Below are 15,710 nucleotides of genomic sequence, written 5' to 3'. Positions count from 1 at the left end.
TTTGGGGTATATACCCACAAGTGGGATTGCTGGATCCTAGGAGCATCTCTTCAGAGTGACAAAAGTGTTCCAAAATTTGATTGTAGTGATGGTTGTACAGCCCAAGAATGTACCAAAAGCCACTGAATTATACATTTCAAATGGGTGAACCAAATGGTATATGAATTATATCCCAATGAAGCTATTAAAAACACAACTCTGAAAGGCTAAATCAAGGATATAGTTACATAAGGATTTTGACTGAACTGGATAATTAATCTAGTTAAATAACCAGTCAATCTCGTCACACAGGTAATTTTGACTCTTATTTTGAATGACCTGGCTAGATGCTTAGGTGTTTTTTGAGACATAACTTAAGTGCTTCTTCAAACGAAAATGTCAGTACCTATCTTTAATTCAATATTAAACCTTTTCATATATCATGATATAATGTGTGAAGAAATAACAAATTTATATGAACTATAGTAATTTTTATTTCATCTGCTCTGTAGATTTGGCATTCACTAGATTTTTAAAAGACAGGGAAGTAAGTTGGGATTTCACTCACTTTGACTTCACATTCACTTTCTGAAATGTCACTCACAATTATTTCACATAAAAGATGCCCCAAAGACAGAGTTTATTTTGCTTTGGGGGAGGCAATAAAAATTAGACATTTAAAAGTCCTATGTCCATTGTTCCTGAATAGGCAGAAATAAATTAAAAAATAAGAGAAAAAATTTTGAGAAAAAAATGCATCAAATTAGGATTGTTCTCATCTATAATTGTTATATACAACTAGAAAAGTTTACAGCAATATAGATGGCCACTAATGCTCAGAAATTCATTTCATCATCTTTTCTGCTTTATCCAAATATTTTCAATTTGAAAGATACAGTTATAGAAAGACAATAAATGTGATAATCTCGAAGATTTCTATAACCTCTTCCAATCAGAGCAAAGTGAAAGAAATCTTTCCATTCTGACCAATCATTTTTACTTATTTTTCTCTTTTTCCACCACACCCACAGCACATGGAAGTTCCCTGACCAGGGATCAAATCCAAGCCACAGCTGTGACCTATGCTGCAGTTGTGGCCACACCAGATCCTTAAAGCACTGTGCTGGGCCAGGGATCAAATCTGTGTTGCCTCAGAGACAATGTCAGTAGTACCACAGTGGGAACTCCTGGCTGATCATTTTTCAAACAATATGCTCCATATGGTTTATAGCAAAGAGACAAGTCTGTAAGCCAACGGTCAATCTTGGTCCCAAGCACAGAGGTAAACAATGGTTACGATCTAATTATAGAGAGAGCTGTTATGTGGGACAGTCTTTCTTTCCAGATTACACACCTTAAAAACTTTAACAGCTTTTCTGAAATAATCTCTCAGGGTTGATTTTAAATGAAGGTTAGGATAGTAACAGTTGATTTCAGATTCTTATTACAGATTTTTCAAAGTCCGTCTGCGTGCAGAAGCAAAATTACGAATGGCAACTCGAAGAGTTGAGTTCCCCTCAGGGAAATCACAGGAATTGATGACTGAATGTAGTGCCCGGGTATATGCTGTAAAAAAAAAGTTTGCACAGTGATGAATGAAGTCAGATTCTAAACCATTTTCCCTACCTGTACTTGTACCACTTCTCTCCTCAGTCTCATGGGTATTAACTTTAACAATCCATTGAATAAATATTGAGTACTTAGCACATGCAAGTACTCTGTCATCAGTTTATGTACATTTGGGCTGTTTCTACTAATTAACTATTATGAAAAATGCTGCTATGAGCAATTGTTTACATTTTTTTCAGTGAATATCTGTTTTCATTTCTCTTGGGTACATACCCAGGAGGGTGTTTGCTGAGTCATATGACGGCTCTGCATTAACAGAGCGAATGGACACAAAAATTAAACTGTAGTGTAATATTTCTAAATCAGAAGCATACAAAACATCATCTAAAAATGAAGTTCAGAATAAAAGAAAAACTAGGAGAGGATGGAAACGATTTCTAGGCGTGGTAACATTTAAGATGGTCTTGAAGAATTAATAAAATTAAAGAAGGTATTCTAGGTAAAGAAATGAGTATGTGGGGTGCCAAAGGTTTTAAAAAATGTGGTAGGTACTGGAAAATAGCAAGTTCGATAAGGCTGGAGTGTTGCCTGAGGCCAGAGAGAAAATATGCTAAATACGCCATGTATTTTTTACTGTAATGAACAGGACTGATAAGCAGCTCTTATCACACAGATAGGGCACTAGGAATACATATACTGGCAGTATTTTTGGAGTGTACACAAAGCCTATATAATCTCTACACCATGCAAATAAACATATTTAAGGACAGACAGGAAACAGAAATATTAGTGACAATAAGAAGGACTCCATTTTCTTTAGCTAGGACCCCTAATAGAGTTTATATTGGTCCTCATTTTCCTCAGTGACTCCTAGCAGAACTGGGCAGTCTAATGTAGATATATATAAAAATAATGCATATGTGTGGATGTAAATAATAAGTCTATAAGTATTTGGATAACAAGGAATTCAACTGGACAGAGGCCTAACTTAGATGGCCATAAAAAGCAAGCTCTAATATTGTTCATTTACAGGATAACCTGAAACTCTAGTCTCCCTACTATGAAATGAGCTAGAAATATTTCCCCAACATAAATGGAGACAAGAAGATAATAGATCTCAAGGAGAAATATAACTCACAATAATTATTTTTATTGCTTCAGAGCTTTTCTGTAAAGGAGGTATAATAGTCTCTGATGTATATTAAGTGCTTCATCAATATATGCTAAATTACTACAATCACTACTTTTATTGTTGTTGTCTTTTAATTGCCACCAGACCCTAATCATTCCTTAAGGAGACTTACCTCTGTGGTTTTTATAGAAAATACAATTGTTGGCACAGGTATCAGGATGAGCATCCCAAAAATCAGGACCACAGCAGCATAGTGGAGGTAAAGTAATATCATACAGCTGCATTTTCTCCTGAATCTGGGCTCTTAAAGCTTCTACATATCTATAAAAATACAGTATGCAGGCAAAGTGAACCACTAGGAAGAGAATGAACATGAGTCCTTACTTTATTACCAGCTTTAACTATTAAAACTATTTCATATCTGTGCCTCAACTCTTCCTCTTTGTACTGGAAAGCAGCACTAAGAAAAATGTAGTGCTATTCCCAATAGGTATTGGGCAATCAAGAAATCTGATAAAGTTTTGATGAACTCCAAAGGTATGAGAAGACAATCAACTTTTTTTTTTTTTTTTTGCCACACCCATGGCATGGAGATGTTCCTGGGTCAGGGATCAAACCCATGCCCTAGCAGTGACCTGAGCCACAGCAGTGACAACACTAGATCCTTTAGCTGTTAGGCCAACAGCGAACTCCCAGCAAACTTTTATTTTTAAGGAAAATGAGAACACTGACTTCCTAAGTCTCCTCTAGAGCCAGAATTTCATGCGTAACTGTTCAAACTGGGAGTTCCCATTGTGGCTCAGTGGAAACAAACCCGACTAGTATCCATGAGGATGCAAGTTCAATCCCCAGCCTCATTCAGTGGGTCAAGGATCTGCTGTTACCGTGAGCTGTGGTGTAGGTCGAAGAAGTGGCTTGGATCTGGTGTTGCTGTGGCTGTGGTGTAGGCGGGTGATTGTAGCTCTGATTCAACCCTTAGCCTGGGAACTTCCATATGCCTCAGGTGCAGCCCTAGAAAGCAAAGGAAAAAAAAAAAAAGAACTGTTCAAATTACCTTTGGTATTCCTTTTCTTTCTGTTGTTGTTTTTCTTTGGCTCCTTTTATTTCTTCAAGCTGTAGCTGGGCTAATATCTCACTCATCTTCTCCCCTGAATACGGCTCTTCATGAAAATTCATTCTTAATATTCTCTGCTCTTCAGCATAACGTTGCTGCTCTTTCTTTTTCTTAATTCTGAGAATAAAATCATAACATGGTTAGGAATTTCATAAAATCAGAAATTGAAATCATAGACACAAATAGATGGAAAGATATACCATGCTTGTGGATTGGAAGAGTTAATATTATCAAAATGACTATACTACCTAAGGCAATCTACAGATTCAATGCTATCCCTATCAAATCACCAAGGACATTTTTCACAGAACTCGAACAAAATATTTTAAAGTTTGCTTGGAAGCACAAAAGACCCAGAATAGCCAAAGACATCCTGAAAAAGAAAAATGGAGCTGGAGGAATCAGGCTCCTGGACTTCAGACTATACTACAAAGCAACAATCATCAAAACCGCATGGTACTGGCCCAAAGACAGAAATACAGATCAGTGGAACAGGATAGAAAGTCCAGAATTCAACCCTCGTACCTACAGCCAACTCATCTATGACAAAGGAGGCAAGAATATACAATGGAGAAAGAACAGTTTGTTCAATAAGTGGTGCTGGGAAAACTGGACAGCCACATGGGAAAGAATGAAATTAGAACACTCCCTAACACCCTACACAAAAATAAACTCAAAATGGATTAAAGACCTACATATAAGACCAGACACTATCAAACTCCTAGAGGAAAACATAGGCCAAACACTCTCTGACATAAACGACAGCAACATCTTCTCAGATCCACCTATCAGAGAATTGACAACAAAAACAAAAAATAAACAAATGGGACCTAATCAAACTTCAAAGTTTCTGCACAGCAAAGGAAACCCTAAACAACACAAAAAGACAACCCACAGAATGGGAGAAAACTTTTGCAAGTGAATCGACTGACAAGGGATTAATCTCCAAAATTTAGAAACAACTTCTGCAGCTCCATACCCAAAAAACAAACAACCCCATCAAAAAATGGGCAGAAGATCTAAACAGACAGTTCTCCAAAGAAAACATACAGATGGCAGAGAAACATATGAAAAGATGTTCAACATCACTCATTATTAGAGAGATGCAAATCAAAACCTCTCTGAGGTACCACCTTACCAGCCAGAATGGCCATCATCCAAAAGTGTACAAACAATAAGTGCTGGAGAGGGTGTGGAGAAAAAGGAACACTAGTACACTGTTGGTGGGATTGTAAATTGGTGCAACCACTGTGGAAAGCAGTATGGAGATTTCTCAGAAAACTAAACCTAGAACTACCATTTGATCCAGCAATCCCAATCCTGGGCATCTACCCAGAGAAAACCATGACTCACAAAGACATATGTACTCTGATGTTCATTGCAGCACTATTTACAATAGCCAAAACATGGGAACAACCTAAATGTCCATCGACAGAGGAGTGGATCAAGAAGATGTGGTACATATACACAAGGGAATATTACTCAGCCATTAGAAAGAACGAAATACCAGCATTTTTTGCAACATGGATGGACCTAGAAACTATCATGCTAAGTGAAGTCAGCCATACAATGAGACACCAACATCAAATGCTTTTATTGACATGTGGAATCTGAAAAAAGGACACACTGAACTTCTTTGCAGAACAGATGCTGACTCACAGACATTGAAAAACTTATGGTCTCCAGAGGAGACAGTTTGGGGGGTGGGGGGATATGCTTGGGCTGTGGGATGAAAATCCTGTGAAGTCAGATTGTTATGATCATTATACAACTACAGATGTGATAAATTCATTTGAATAATAAAAAAATAATTAAAAAAAGAAATAGAAGTCAGAAATCAGAAAATCAGAAATAGGGGAGTCAGGAAATCAAGTTTAATGCCCCTAGAAAAGCCTCAAAAATCCCAGCTGGCTGATTTTAGTTTGTCCTATAGCTCATGTGTACATATAGTCTCCCAAATGGAAAAGGCCAATGGTTACTTAAAAGTTTTTCTGTAAGAATTCTAATATAAGAGCTTTCTCAGGTTAAAACTACAAGTAGACAGGACTTCTACTTTAGGCTAAAATGAGTAACAGGGACTGAATTTGCCCTCCCACTTTAAACAACCAAATGAATACATAAACAAATCAACCCAGAAACCAACCAGACCAAATACAAAAAACAATGGTTTTCAAGACACTGGATATCAGGCCACAAAATACAGTGATCCTTGACAGATCAAAGACAAATGAAAACAAATGAAGTGAGCCCTCCAAGTGCCCAACTTAACCACAAAAGTTTCCAGGCAGCAGCATATGGCACAGAAAACAAGGTGGAGCCTGGTAGGCTCCCAGAGTTCAGGAGATGAAAGCCAAAGTCCAAGGACACAGAAGCAACTAGAGTTCCTAAGAATACCAAGGGGAGAGAGCTGCTCAAAGAAAGCACTCCAGAGATCTACAGACAGTCTCCCAATACACAGTAGGACACTGTGCTCATATGTGAGGAAATGACCTGAGGCTAGGAACAGAACCATCCAAAAGAGAATAGGGAACAGGGTACTGCCCTCACACAGAGCAGGAATAGAGCCTGTTCTCACCAGTCAAGACTTGGAAAAATTCATAATGCATAGAACATTGGGTAGAGTTTTCTGAAGATTTTACCTTACTAGTGGGGAATAATGATTAGTCCTAGACTAAGCACTGCTCCAGACACACCCAGCATTATAAAGGCAAAGCTCTAAAGTAACTTTGTTTTGCATCCCAAAACAAAGCTCAGGAAAATTTATGAGAGTACGAAGATATCCCGTCACCCAGGGGTAAATGCACAATGTTGGACATCAAGTCAAAGATTACCAGGAATGCAAAAGAGGCAGGAAAATACAGTTCATAATGAAGAGACTAATCAATTAATCAAAATCAACTAGAATGTGCAGTTATTAGAATTAGCACAGAAGGACATTAAAACAGATAGTACGAGGAAGTTCCCATGTGGTATAGTGAGTTAAGGATCCAGTGTTGCCGCAGCTGTGGAACAGGCTGCAACTGTGGCATGAGTTCATTCCCTGGCCCAGGAACTTGCACATGCCACAGGTACCAGAAAAAAAAAAATAGTACGACTATATCTTATATGTTCAAAAAGTTTAGACATAAAAATAGACTGAAATCGACTTCTCAAGATGAAAACTACAATTTCTGAGAGAAAAATGCACCGGAGAATAAGCCCATATTTTAAGAAGTGGAATTAATAATTAGTAAACTTCCAAAAAAGAAAGTAGTAGGCCCAGATGGGTAGACCAAAAATTAAGGAACAAATTATGCCAATTCTCTTTAATCTCTTTCAGAAAGAACACTTCTTAACTCATCCTATGAGGTCAGCATTACTCCAAAACCAACACCAGAGAGATATTACAAGACTACAGACCAATATTTCTCATGAACATAGAGGCAAAAATATTAGCAAATCAAATCCAACAATGTATATATATTTCATACCACAACCAAGTAGAATTTATGCCAAGAATGCAAGGTTGATTCAACATGGAAAATCAATTAATGTAATAGATCACATTAACAAGCTAAATAAGAAAAATCAAAAGATCCTATAAATAGATACAGAGAAAGTACTTGACAAAACTTAATACCATATGATTCAGCAATCGCACTCCTTGGTATTTACCCAAAGGAGTTGAAAACCTATGTCCACACAAAACATTTAAAACAGCTTTGTTTATAACTGCTAAATCTTGGAAGAAACCATGATGTCCTTCAGTAGATGAATGAATGGCTAAATAAGCAGCTGTGTATATCCAAACAATGAAATATTATTCAGAACTAAAAAGAAATGACCTATCAAGCCATGAAGAGATGTGGAACTTAAATGTATATTACCAAGTGAAAGAAGCCAATCCCAAAAGACTATATAGTGTATGATTCCATCCATATGACATTCTGGAAATAGCAAAACAATGGAGACAGTGAAAGATCAGTGGTTACTAGAGGCTGGGAATGGAGGGAGGGAAAGGATGAATAGGCAAAGGATAAAGGACTTTTTGAGTAGTAAAATTATTCTGTATGACACTCTAATGATGGATACATGTCATTATACATTTGCCCAAACCCATAAACGTATAATACTGAGTGAGATTTTGGGTGATAATGATGTGTCTGTGTAGGTTTACTTTTTCACAAATGTACCACACTGGTGGGGGATGTTGATGATGGAGGAGGCTTTGAATGTCAGGGGGCAGGGAGTACACATGGGAAATAGCTCTACCGTCCTCTCAATTTTGCTGTGAAACTAAACTGCCCAATAAAAATAAGTTCTTTATTTAAAAAAATACACTGGGTGGGATCACCAGCAGACTAAATGTTGCAGAACTAAATCCAAAAGCATACTAATTGAAATTATCCAAAATAAACCACAGGGAAAAAAACCAAATTAAAAGGAGCACAAAAAAGCAATTAATCCAATTAAAAATGGGTAAGAGATTGAATAGACTTTTATCCAAAGATGATCTATAAATAATCAACAAATATATGAAAAGGTGCTTAACATCACTAATCATGAGGAAAATGCAAACCAAAATCTCAGTGAGATATCACCTCAACCATATTCATAACAATGTGAATACGTTTATTCATTTATTAACACTACTGATCTGTACACTTAAAAATGGTTACAATGGTAAATTTTACCTGTGTTTTTTAACCACACGCACAAAAAAGTATATGTCACATATATAAAGAACAAATGAAGGGGAAAAATGAAATATAGTTGTTTTTAGACACACAAAAACTGAAAGAATCCATCCTCAGTACAAGCATAACCTAGAGATATGGCAGGTTCAGTTCCAGACCACTGCAATAAAGGGAATATCACAGTAAAACAAGTTGCATGAATTTTTTGGTTTCCCAGTGCATATAAAAGTTCTGTTTACACTACACCATAGTCTTTTAAGTACATAATAACACAATGTACATACTGCAATTAAAAATGAATGCTATTGGAAAAACAGCACCAATAGACTTGCTCGACACAGAGTTACCATATACCTTCAAGGCATAAAAAATGCAGTATCAGAGTTCCCGTCGTGGCTCAGTGGTTAACGAACCCGACTAGGAACCATGAGGTTGTGGGTTCGATCCCTGGCCTCGCTCAGTGGGTTAAGGATCTGGCGTTGCTGTGACAGCTGTGGTGTAGGCTGCAGATGTGGCTTGGATCCCATGTTGCTGTGGCTGTGGTGTAGGCCAGCAGCTGTAGCTCTGATTAGACCCCTAGCCTGAGAGCCTCCATAGGCCGTGGGTACGGCCCTAAAAAGAAAAAAAAAAAAAGAAAAGAAAAGAAAAAAAAAGCGAGGGAGAGTAGATGTCAGATATTTGCCATCTTCCATTATCTAGCATATGATGTAAGGGAGGCTCCATTTATTGATACACTTATTTTGTTGTTGTTGTTTTGTTGTTTTTAATTATTTAATGAATTTTATTACATTTATAGGTGTCCAACAATTATCACAACCAAAATTTACAGCATTTCCATCCCAAACCCTCAGAGCATCCTCCCACCCCACAACCTGTCTCATTTGGAAACTGTAAGTTTTTCAAAGTCTGTGAGTCAGTATCTGTTCTGCAAAGAAGTTTATTGTGTCCTTTTTTTAGATTCCACATGTAAGTGATAGCATTTGATGTTGGTGTCTCATTATCTGACTGACAATGAGTCACTCAGCATGATAATTTCTAGGTCCATCCATGTTGCTGTGAATGCCGTTATTTCTTTCCTTTTAATGACTGAGTAATCCTCCATTGTGTATATGTACCACATCTTCTTTATCCACTCCTCTGTCGATGGACATTTAGGTTGCTTCCATGTCTTGGCTATTGTATACAGTGCTGATACGCTTATTCTGTGTATTGATACACTTATTGATTCAATGTATTGTATTGATACATTTATTGATTCCATTCTCCAGAGTTTTAGAATATCAGCTGGCTCTAGGATCTGGTTTAAAATGTAAGTCAAAAACGCCCAAAATCCATTTAGTTATTTAGAAAGATCATACATTTCACAAATAGCATTGGCACATGTGGTCAGTCCATATCTCAGGGATCTGGGCATCCTAGGGCCTTAGGAAGAGAGGTAAAAATCCTGAACCATCATTCCTGGGAAGGAGCAAGGTTGCTCACTAGGTCAAGTGCCATCCCACCTGGGAAGTTTTTGCTCACTCATTTTTTCAGCATCACCGCAGTGTATGATTCTTATATTAAGATTTGTATATTAAATTTGAAGAAGTACAATATCATCTGAAGGTAAACTGTGAAAAGTTAGAGATGTACACTATAAATCCTAGAACCAATAAAATAAAAACATCACAACTACTATAAAATCAAAATATATCACAGGATTATAAAAACACAAAAGAAGGCATAAAAAGAGAAAAAGGTGAAGAAAGAACAGATGGGACAAATAGCAAGATAATATACTTAGATCAAACTCTACCAATAACCACATTAAAAGTAAACAGTCTATGCAGTTCCCATTGTGGCTCAGTGGTTTAAGGACCTGACATTTTTTCTGTGAGGATTTAGTTCAAGTCCTAGCCTGGCTCAGTGGGTTAAGGATCCACTGTTGCCATGGCTATGGCGTAGACCCCAGCTACAGCTCTGATTTGACCCAGGCCCAGGAATTTCCATATCCTGCAAGTGTGGCTGTAAAAAGAAAAAAAAGTAAGTAAGTGGTCTAAATACCTCAATTAAAAGGAAGAAACTGTCAGACTTGACAAAAATCATGACCCAACTACATGCTGCTGACAAGAAATGAACTTTATAATTTTCTTTCTGTGTGTGTATGGTATCCTTGATTCTGGTTACCACGATGATGATGGCCTCATAGAATAAGCTTGCAAGTGTTCCTTCTGCAATTTTTTGGAAGCGTTTCAGAAGGACACATGTTAACTCGTCTCTGAATGTTTGACAGAATTCATCTGTGTAGCAATCTGGTCATGAACTTTTGTTGGTTGGAAGTTTTTAATCACTGTTTCAATTTCAGCACTTGTGCTTGGTTTGTTCCTATTTTCTATTTCTTCTTGACTCAGTCTTAGAAGACTATCTTTCTAAGAATTTGTCCATTTCTTTTAGGTTGTCCATTTTATTGGCACAGAGTTGTTTTTAACAGTCTCTTATCCTTTGTATTTTTGTGCTATCAGTTTTTTATTTCTAATTTTATTGATTTGAGCCTTCTCCCTTTGTTTTTCTTTTCTTTTCTTTTTTTTTTTTTTGATAGGCCAAAAATACATTTATTAAGATAGGATGCTTGTGAGGGACACAAGTGGGCAAACGAGGAGGTTCTGCCCCAAGGATTATGTGGACTACATATTTATAATCCAAGCAAAGTGCGGACTTCTTCCTCATTCTTCGAGTAGATTAGTAGATGTCAGGCTTACATCAATAGCTCCTCCTTAGTATTGGGTAAGAGAGTGTTTGACCATATGAGGTCAAACTAGGACTGTCAAGGCGCTTATTCAAATCAACAGAAGGTGGTAACATACACTAAAATATGTTCAATCATCTCAGGATACTTTGGAATGTCATCTTTCCCTTAAATTCCTGTCTTTGGTCCCAAGGATCATTAACTTGCTGAACTTGAATGCGGGCCTCATTTTATTTTTCATTTAATGACTGGAGGCACATCTCGTGCTCTTATTTATGGTTTTGTAGTTAAGCAAGCCTGTTTCATTCCATGATGTTCTGATAGCTTTCTTGAGTGACCATTAACTTATCCCAAAGTTCCCTAGATTTCTCTCTGTATCTCTGGTCCCCTATCAGGACTTCTACAACTACCTGTGTAACTATCCTACTCTATCCCTATCATTTCCCCCTCCAACTCTTTTATACCCTTTATGCTTGAAGGTGGATATGGGGTGATGACTGTTTAGTAACTACTTCCTGCTGAGATAGGGTGTAGGCCTGTCTATGGGAGCAGTAAAACACCTAGCTAGCTGTCCCTTCTGTGCTGTGAGGGCAGAAAGCCAGTGTCGCCCTGGTTAACATTATTTTTCCAGCCAACTTAGAAGTTAAATAGTGTAGGATGAGTTATTTTAGATGCTATCCCTTCCAAGGTAGTCTTACAACCAGGTATTACTGCCCAAAAAGTTGCTGCAAGGGAATGGTATAGAAGGTGTCCAACAGTGTCCACAATGAGTAGGAGTTGGAGTGGATGGTATCTGGACTTATTCTCCTTTTATTTCTTGATGAGTCTGGCTAAAGGTTTATCAATTTTGTTGATAAACCTTTCAAAGACCAGCTTTTAGTTTCATTCATCTTTTCTATTGTTTTCTTCATCTCTATTTCATTTACTTCTACTCTGATCTTTATGATTTCTTTCCTTCTACTAACTTTGGGTTTTGTTTTTCTTTCTCTAGTTGTTTTTGATGTAAGATTAGGTTATTTGAGATTTTTCTTGTTTCCTGAAATAAGGTTGTTTTGCTATAATCTTCCCTCTTAGAACTGCTTTTGCTGCACTGACATTTGTCTCTAGGTACTTTTTGATTTCCTCTTTGATTTCTTCAGTGATCCTTTGGTTGTTTAGTAGCATTATGTTTAACTAAACATGTTTCTGTATTTTTTACAGTTTTTTCCCTTGTAATTGATTTCTAATATCATAGTGTTGATACTTATAGAACATTCCATCTGAAAGCAGCAGAATCCACATTCTTCTCAAGTGCACTTGGACCATTCTCCAGGAGAGATCACATGTTGGGCCACAAATCAAGCCTCAGTACATTTAAGAAAACTGAAATCATATCAAGCATCTTTTCTAATTGCAACACTATGAGATTAGAAATGCACTTTAAATATAAACAAATAGATTAAAAATAAAGCAATATAAAAGAAATGCTAACACAAGTTAAAAGAAGGTTGGAGTGGCTATATTAATATCAGGCAATGTAGACTTCAGAACAAATTATCAGAGATGAAGAAGATCACTTCATAATTATGGAGACAACTGAAGAGACACAACAATCCCAAATATTTATGTATCTAGTAATACAGCTTCAAAATACATGAAGCAAAGACTGATGGCACTGCAAAAAGATACACCAAATCCACAGTTTCAGGCAGAGATTTTTAATATCCCATCTCAATTATTGATAGAATAAGTAGGCATTAAAATGGCAAAGATAAAAATTTGATCAACATCATCAACCAACTTGACCTAATGAACATTTATAAAATACTCCACAACATTTATAGAATAGCAAAATACACACTTATGGAACAACAGAATACACATTCTTCTATTGTAAGGTTATTGAACATTTACCATGATAAATCAAATTCTGAGCCATAAAACAAGTGTCAGTAAATTCAAAAGGATTCAAGACATACAGAGCACAATGGAATTAGAAATCAATAACAGAAAGATCCTTGAAAAATCTCGATACTTGTAAATTATATGACTCATGATCAAAGATGAAAAAAGGAGAAATTAGAAGGTTTTGAACCAAATGAAAATGAATTTATTAAGTGCTACTAAAGAGTATTTAGTGTAAAATTTATGGCACTAAATGCCTACTAAAAAAGGAAGTTATCGAATCAATGTCCTAATTGTCTACCTAAAAAAACCTAAAAAAGCAGAGGAAATTAAACCTAATGTAAGCAGTGGAAAGAAATGATAAAGATTGATAAATGAACTAGAAAAAAGAATAGAAAAAAAAATAATGACCAAAAGCTAGGGCTTTGAGAAGATCAATAAAATTGATAAATCTTGACCTTATCTGATCATGAAAAAAAGAGCAAAGACACCAATTAAAGATTAAAAGCTTAAGAGAAATAAAACCACTACAGATTCTACAGATATTAAAAGGGCAATAGGAAAATACTAAGAACAATTCTTACCAAATAAATTATACAACTTAGGTGAAATGACAAATTTGTCCACAGAGACAAACTACTAAAGCCTCATGTAGGAAAAAAACAAAAACAAACAAACAAACAAAAAACTGATCAGTCCTACATCTATTATCAATGTGAAAACTGTTGTTAACAGCATTTCCACAATGAAAAGTCCAGAACCAGGGAGATTCACTGGCAAATTCTACCAAAAAGTTAAGGAAAGCACAATACCAATTCTGCATAAACTCTTCCTCTTAAATTAGAGCAAATACTTCCCAATCCATTCTATGAATAGGCTAGTGTTTCCTGGAAAACAAAACCAAAGATACTACAAGAGAACTACAAGCCAATATCTCTTAGAACACAGAAGTAAGTTCTAAACAAAATTTTTAGCAAATCAAATCAAATAATATATTAAAAGGATAATACATTATTACCAAGTGGTGCATAACCCCAGGAATACAGGGTTGGTTTAACAATCAAAAAGCAATGTGGGAGTTCCCGTCGTGGCGCAGTGGTTAACGAATCCGACTAGGAACCATGAGGTTGCGGGTTCGGTCCCTGCCCTTGCTCAGTGGGTTAACAATCCGGTGTTGCTGTGAGCTGTGGTGTAGGTTGCAGAAGCGGCTTGGATCCTGCATTGCTGTGGCTCTGGCGTAGGCTGGCGGCCACAGCTCCGATTCAACCCCTACCCTGGGAACCTCCATAGCCGCGGGAGCAGCCCAAGAAATAGCAAAAAGACAAAAAAAAAAAAAAAAAAAAAGCAATGTTAACCACCATATTAACAAAATAAAAAAGTAAAACTGTGATCATCTCACTAGAGATAAAAAGAAATTGACAAAATTCAACATCCATTCCTGATAAAAATTCTCAACAACTAGGAAGAGAAGGGAACCTGAGAAAATATTATAGCTAACATCATACTTGATGTTGAAAGACTAAATGCTTTTTTTCTAAGATTAGGGATTGTCTACTCTTATCACTACAAATCAGTGTTGTTCTGGAGGTCCCAGCCAGTATAATTAGGCAAGAAAGAGAAATCAAAGATATCCAGATTTAAAGGAAGAAGTGAAAATGCCTTTGTGGAGTTCCTGCCATGGCATGTGGGTTAAGAATCTTGATTGCAGTGGCTCAGGTCACTGTGGAGGTGTGGGTTCAATCCCTGGCCCAGCACAGTGGGTTAAAAGGATCCAGTGTTGCCACAGCAGCAGTGTTGGGTTGTAGCTGTGGCTCAGATTCAACCCCTGGCCTGGGAACTTCCATGTACCACAGGTGTGGCCATAAAATTTAAAAAAAAAAAGAAGAAGAAGAAGTAAAACTACCTCTGAAGAAGACATGATTGTATTAAAAAAAAATCCAATGGAATTAATAAGTGAGTACAAGATCATACCTTCAAACATCAACTATGTATTTCCATGTAGTAGCAGCAACCACAAAAAAAAAAATCAAAAATTGAAAATTTTTAAAAATACCGTTTACAGTAGTTTTTAAAAATAAAACTACTTTAGGATAGATCTGACATAAAATGTGAAAGACCCATACACTGAAAAATACAACTAAAAAAAAACTAAAGAACAACTAAACACATGTTCCTGGGTTGGAAGACTCACTATCATTAAGTCTCAACATCTTAATGATAGCAATTCTCTCCAAACAATTTATAGATTCAACACATCCCAATCAAAATCCAAAGTTTCTTGGGAGAAATTGAAAAACTGATTTTAAAATTCATATGGAAATGCAGAGGGCCTAGAATAGCCAAGACAACTCTGGGGGGAAAAAATTGGAAGGCTAAATTAGCTATTTGATTTCAAGCAAGATTATAAAACTATGCCAATCAGAACAGCATGGTATAAGCATAAAGACAGACAAATAGATCAGGACAACAGAAGAGAATGTCCAGAAATAAATCCACGCATATACGAACAACTCATTTTTAACACTTTTACTGAGGTATTATTTGCACTCCATAAAGTTCACATGACCATTACGCAATTTTCATCCTCCCCAAAAGAAACCTTGTACTCACTAGCAGTCACTCTTTCCACCT

The 15,710-nt window shown here is 36.5% G+C and overlaps 1 protein-coding gene across 12 annotated transcripts in view; it reads right to left on the bottom strand.

Moving 5' to 3' along the window:
• Positions 1–1,099: 1,099 nt before the first annotated feature.
• The window catches only part of CCDC15 (coiled-coil domain containing 15), a 69,294-nt gene continuing 54,683 nt past the window's right edge, over positions 1,100–15,710 (bottom strand). For 7 of the 12 annotated variants that reach the window (XM_047752260.1, XM_047752261.1, XM_047752264.1 and 4 more), the window contains 3 exons: positions 3,735–3,911; positions 2,853–3,001; positions 1,101–1,545 (listed from right to left, as the gene is read on the bottom strand). In XM_047752260.1, the coding sequence (XP_047608216.1) occupies positions 1,424–1,545; positions 2,853–3,001; positions 3,735–3,911 (448 nt within the window). In that variant the 3' untranslated portion in view covers positions 1,101–1,423. Of the gene's footprint in view, positions 1,546–2,852; positions 3,002–3,734; positions 3,912–15,710 lie in introns of all 12 variants that reach the window. The other 5 variants (XM_047752257.1, XM_047752259.1, XM_047752263.1 and 2 more) reach the window with 1 other exon arrangement.

This window comes from Phacochoerus africanus, chromosome 11, assembly GCF_016906955.1.
Source record: "Phacochoerus africanus isolate WHEZ1 chromosome 11, ROS_Pafr_v1, whole genome shotgun sequence".
Taxonomy (NCBI): Eukaryota; Metazoa; Chordata; class Mammalia; order Artiodactyla; family Suidae; genus Phacochoerus; species Phacochoerus africanus.
This window is presented reverse-complemented; position numbering and strand designations above follow the sequence as displayed.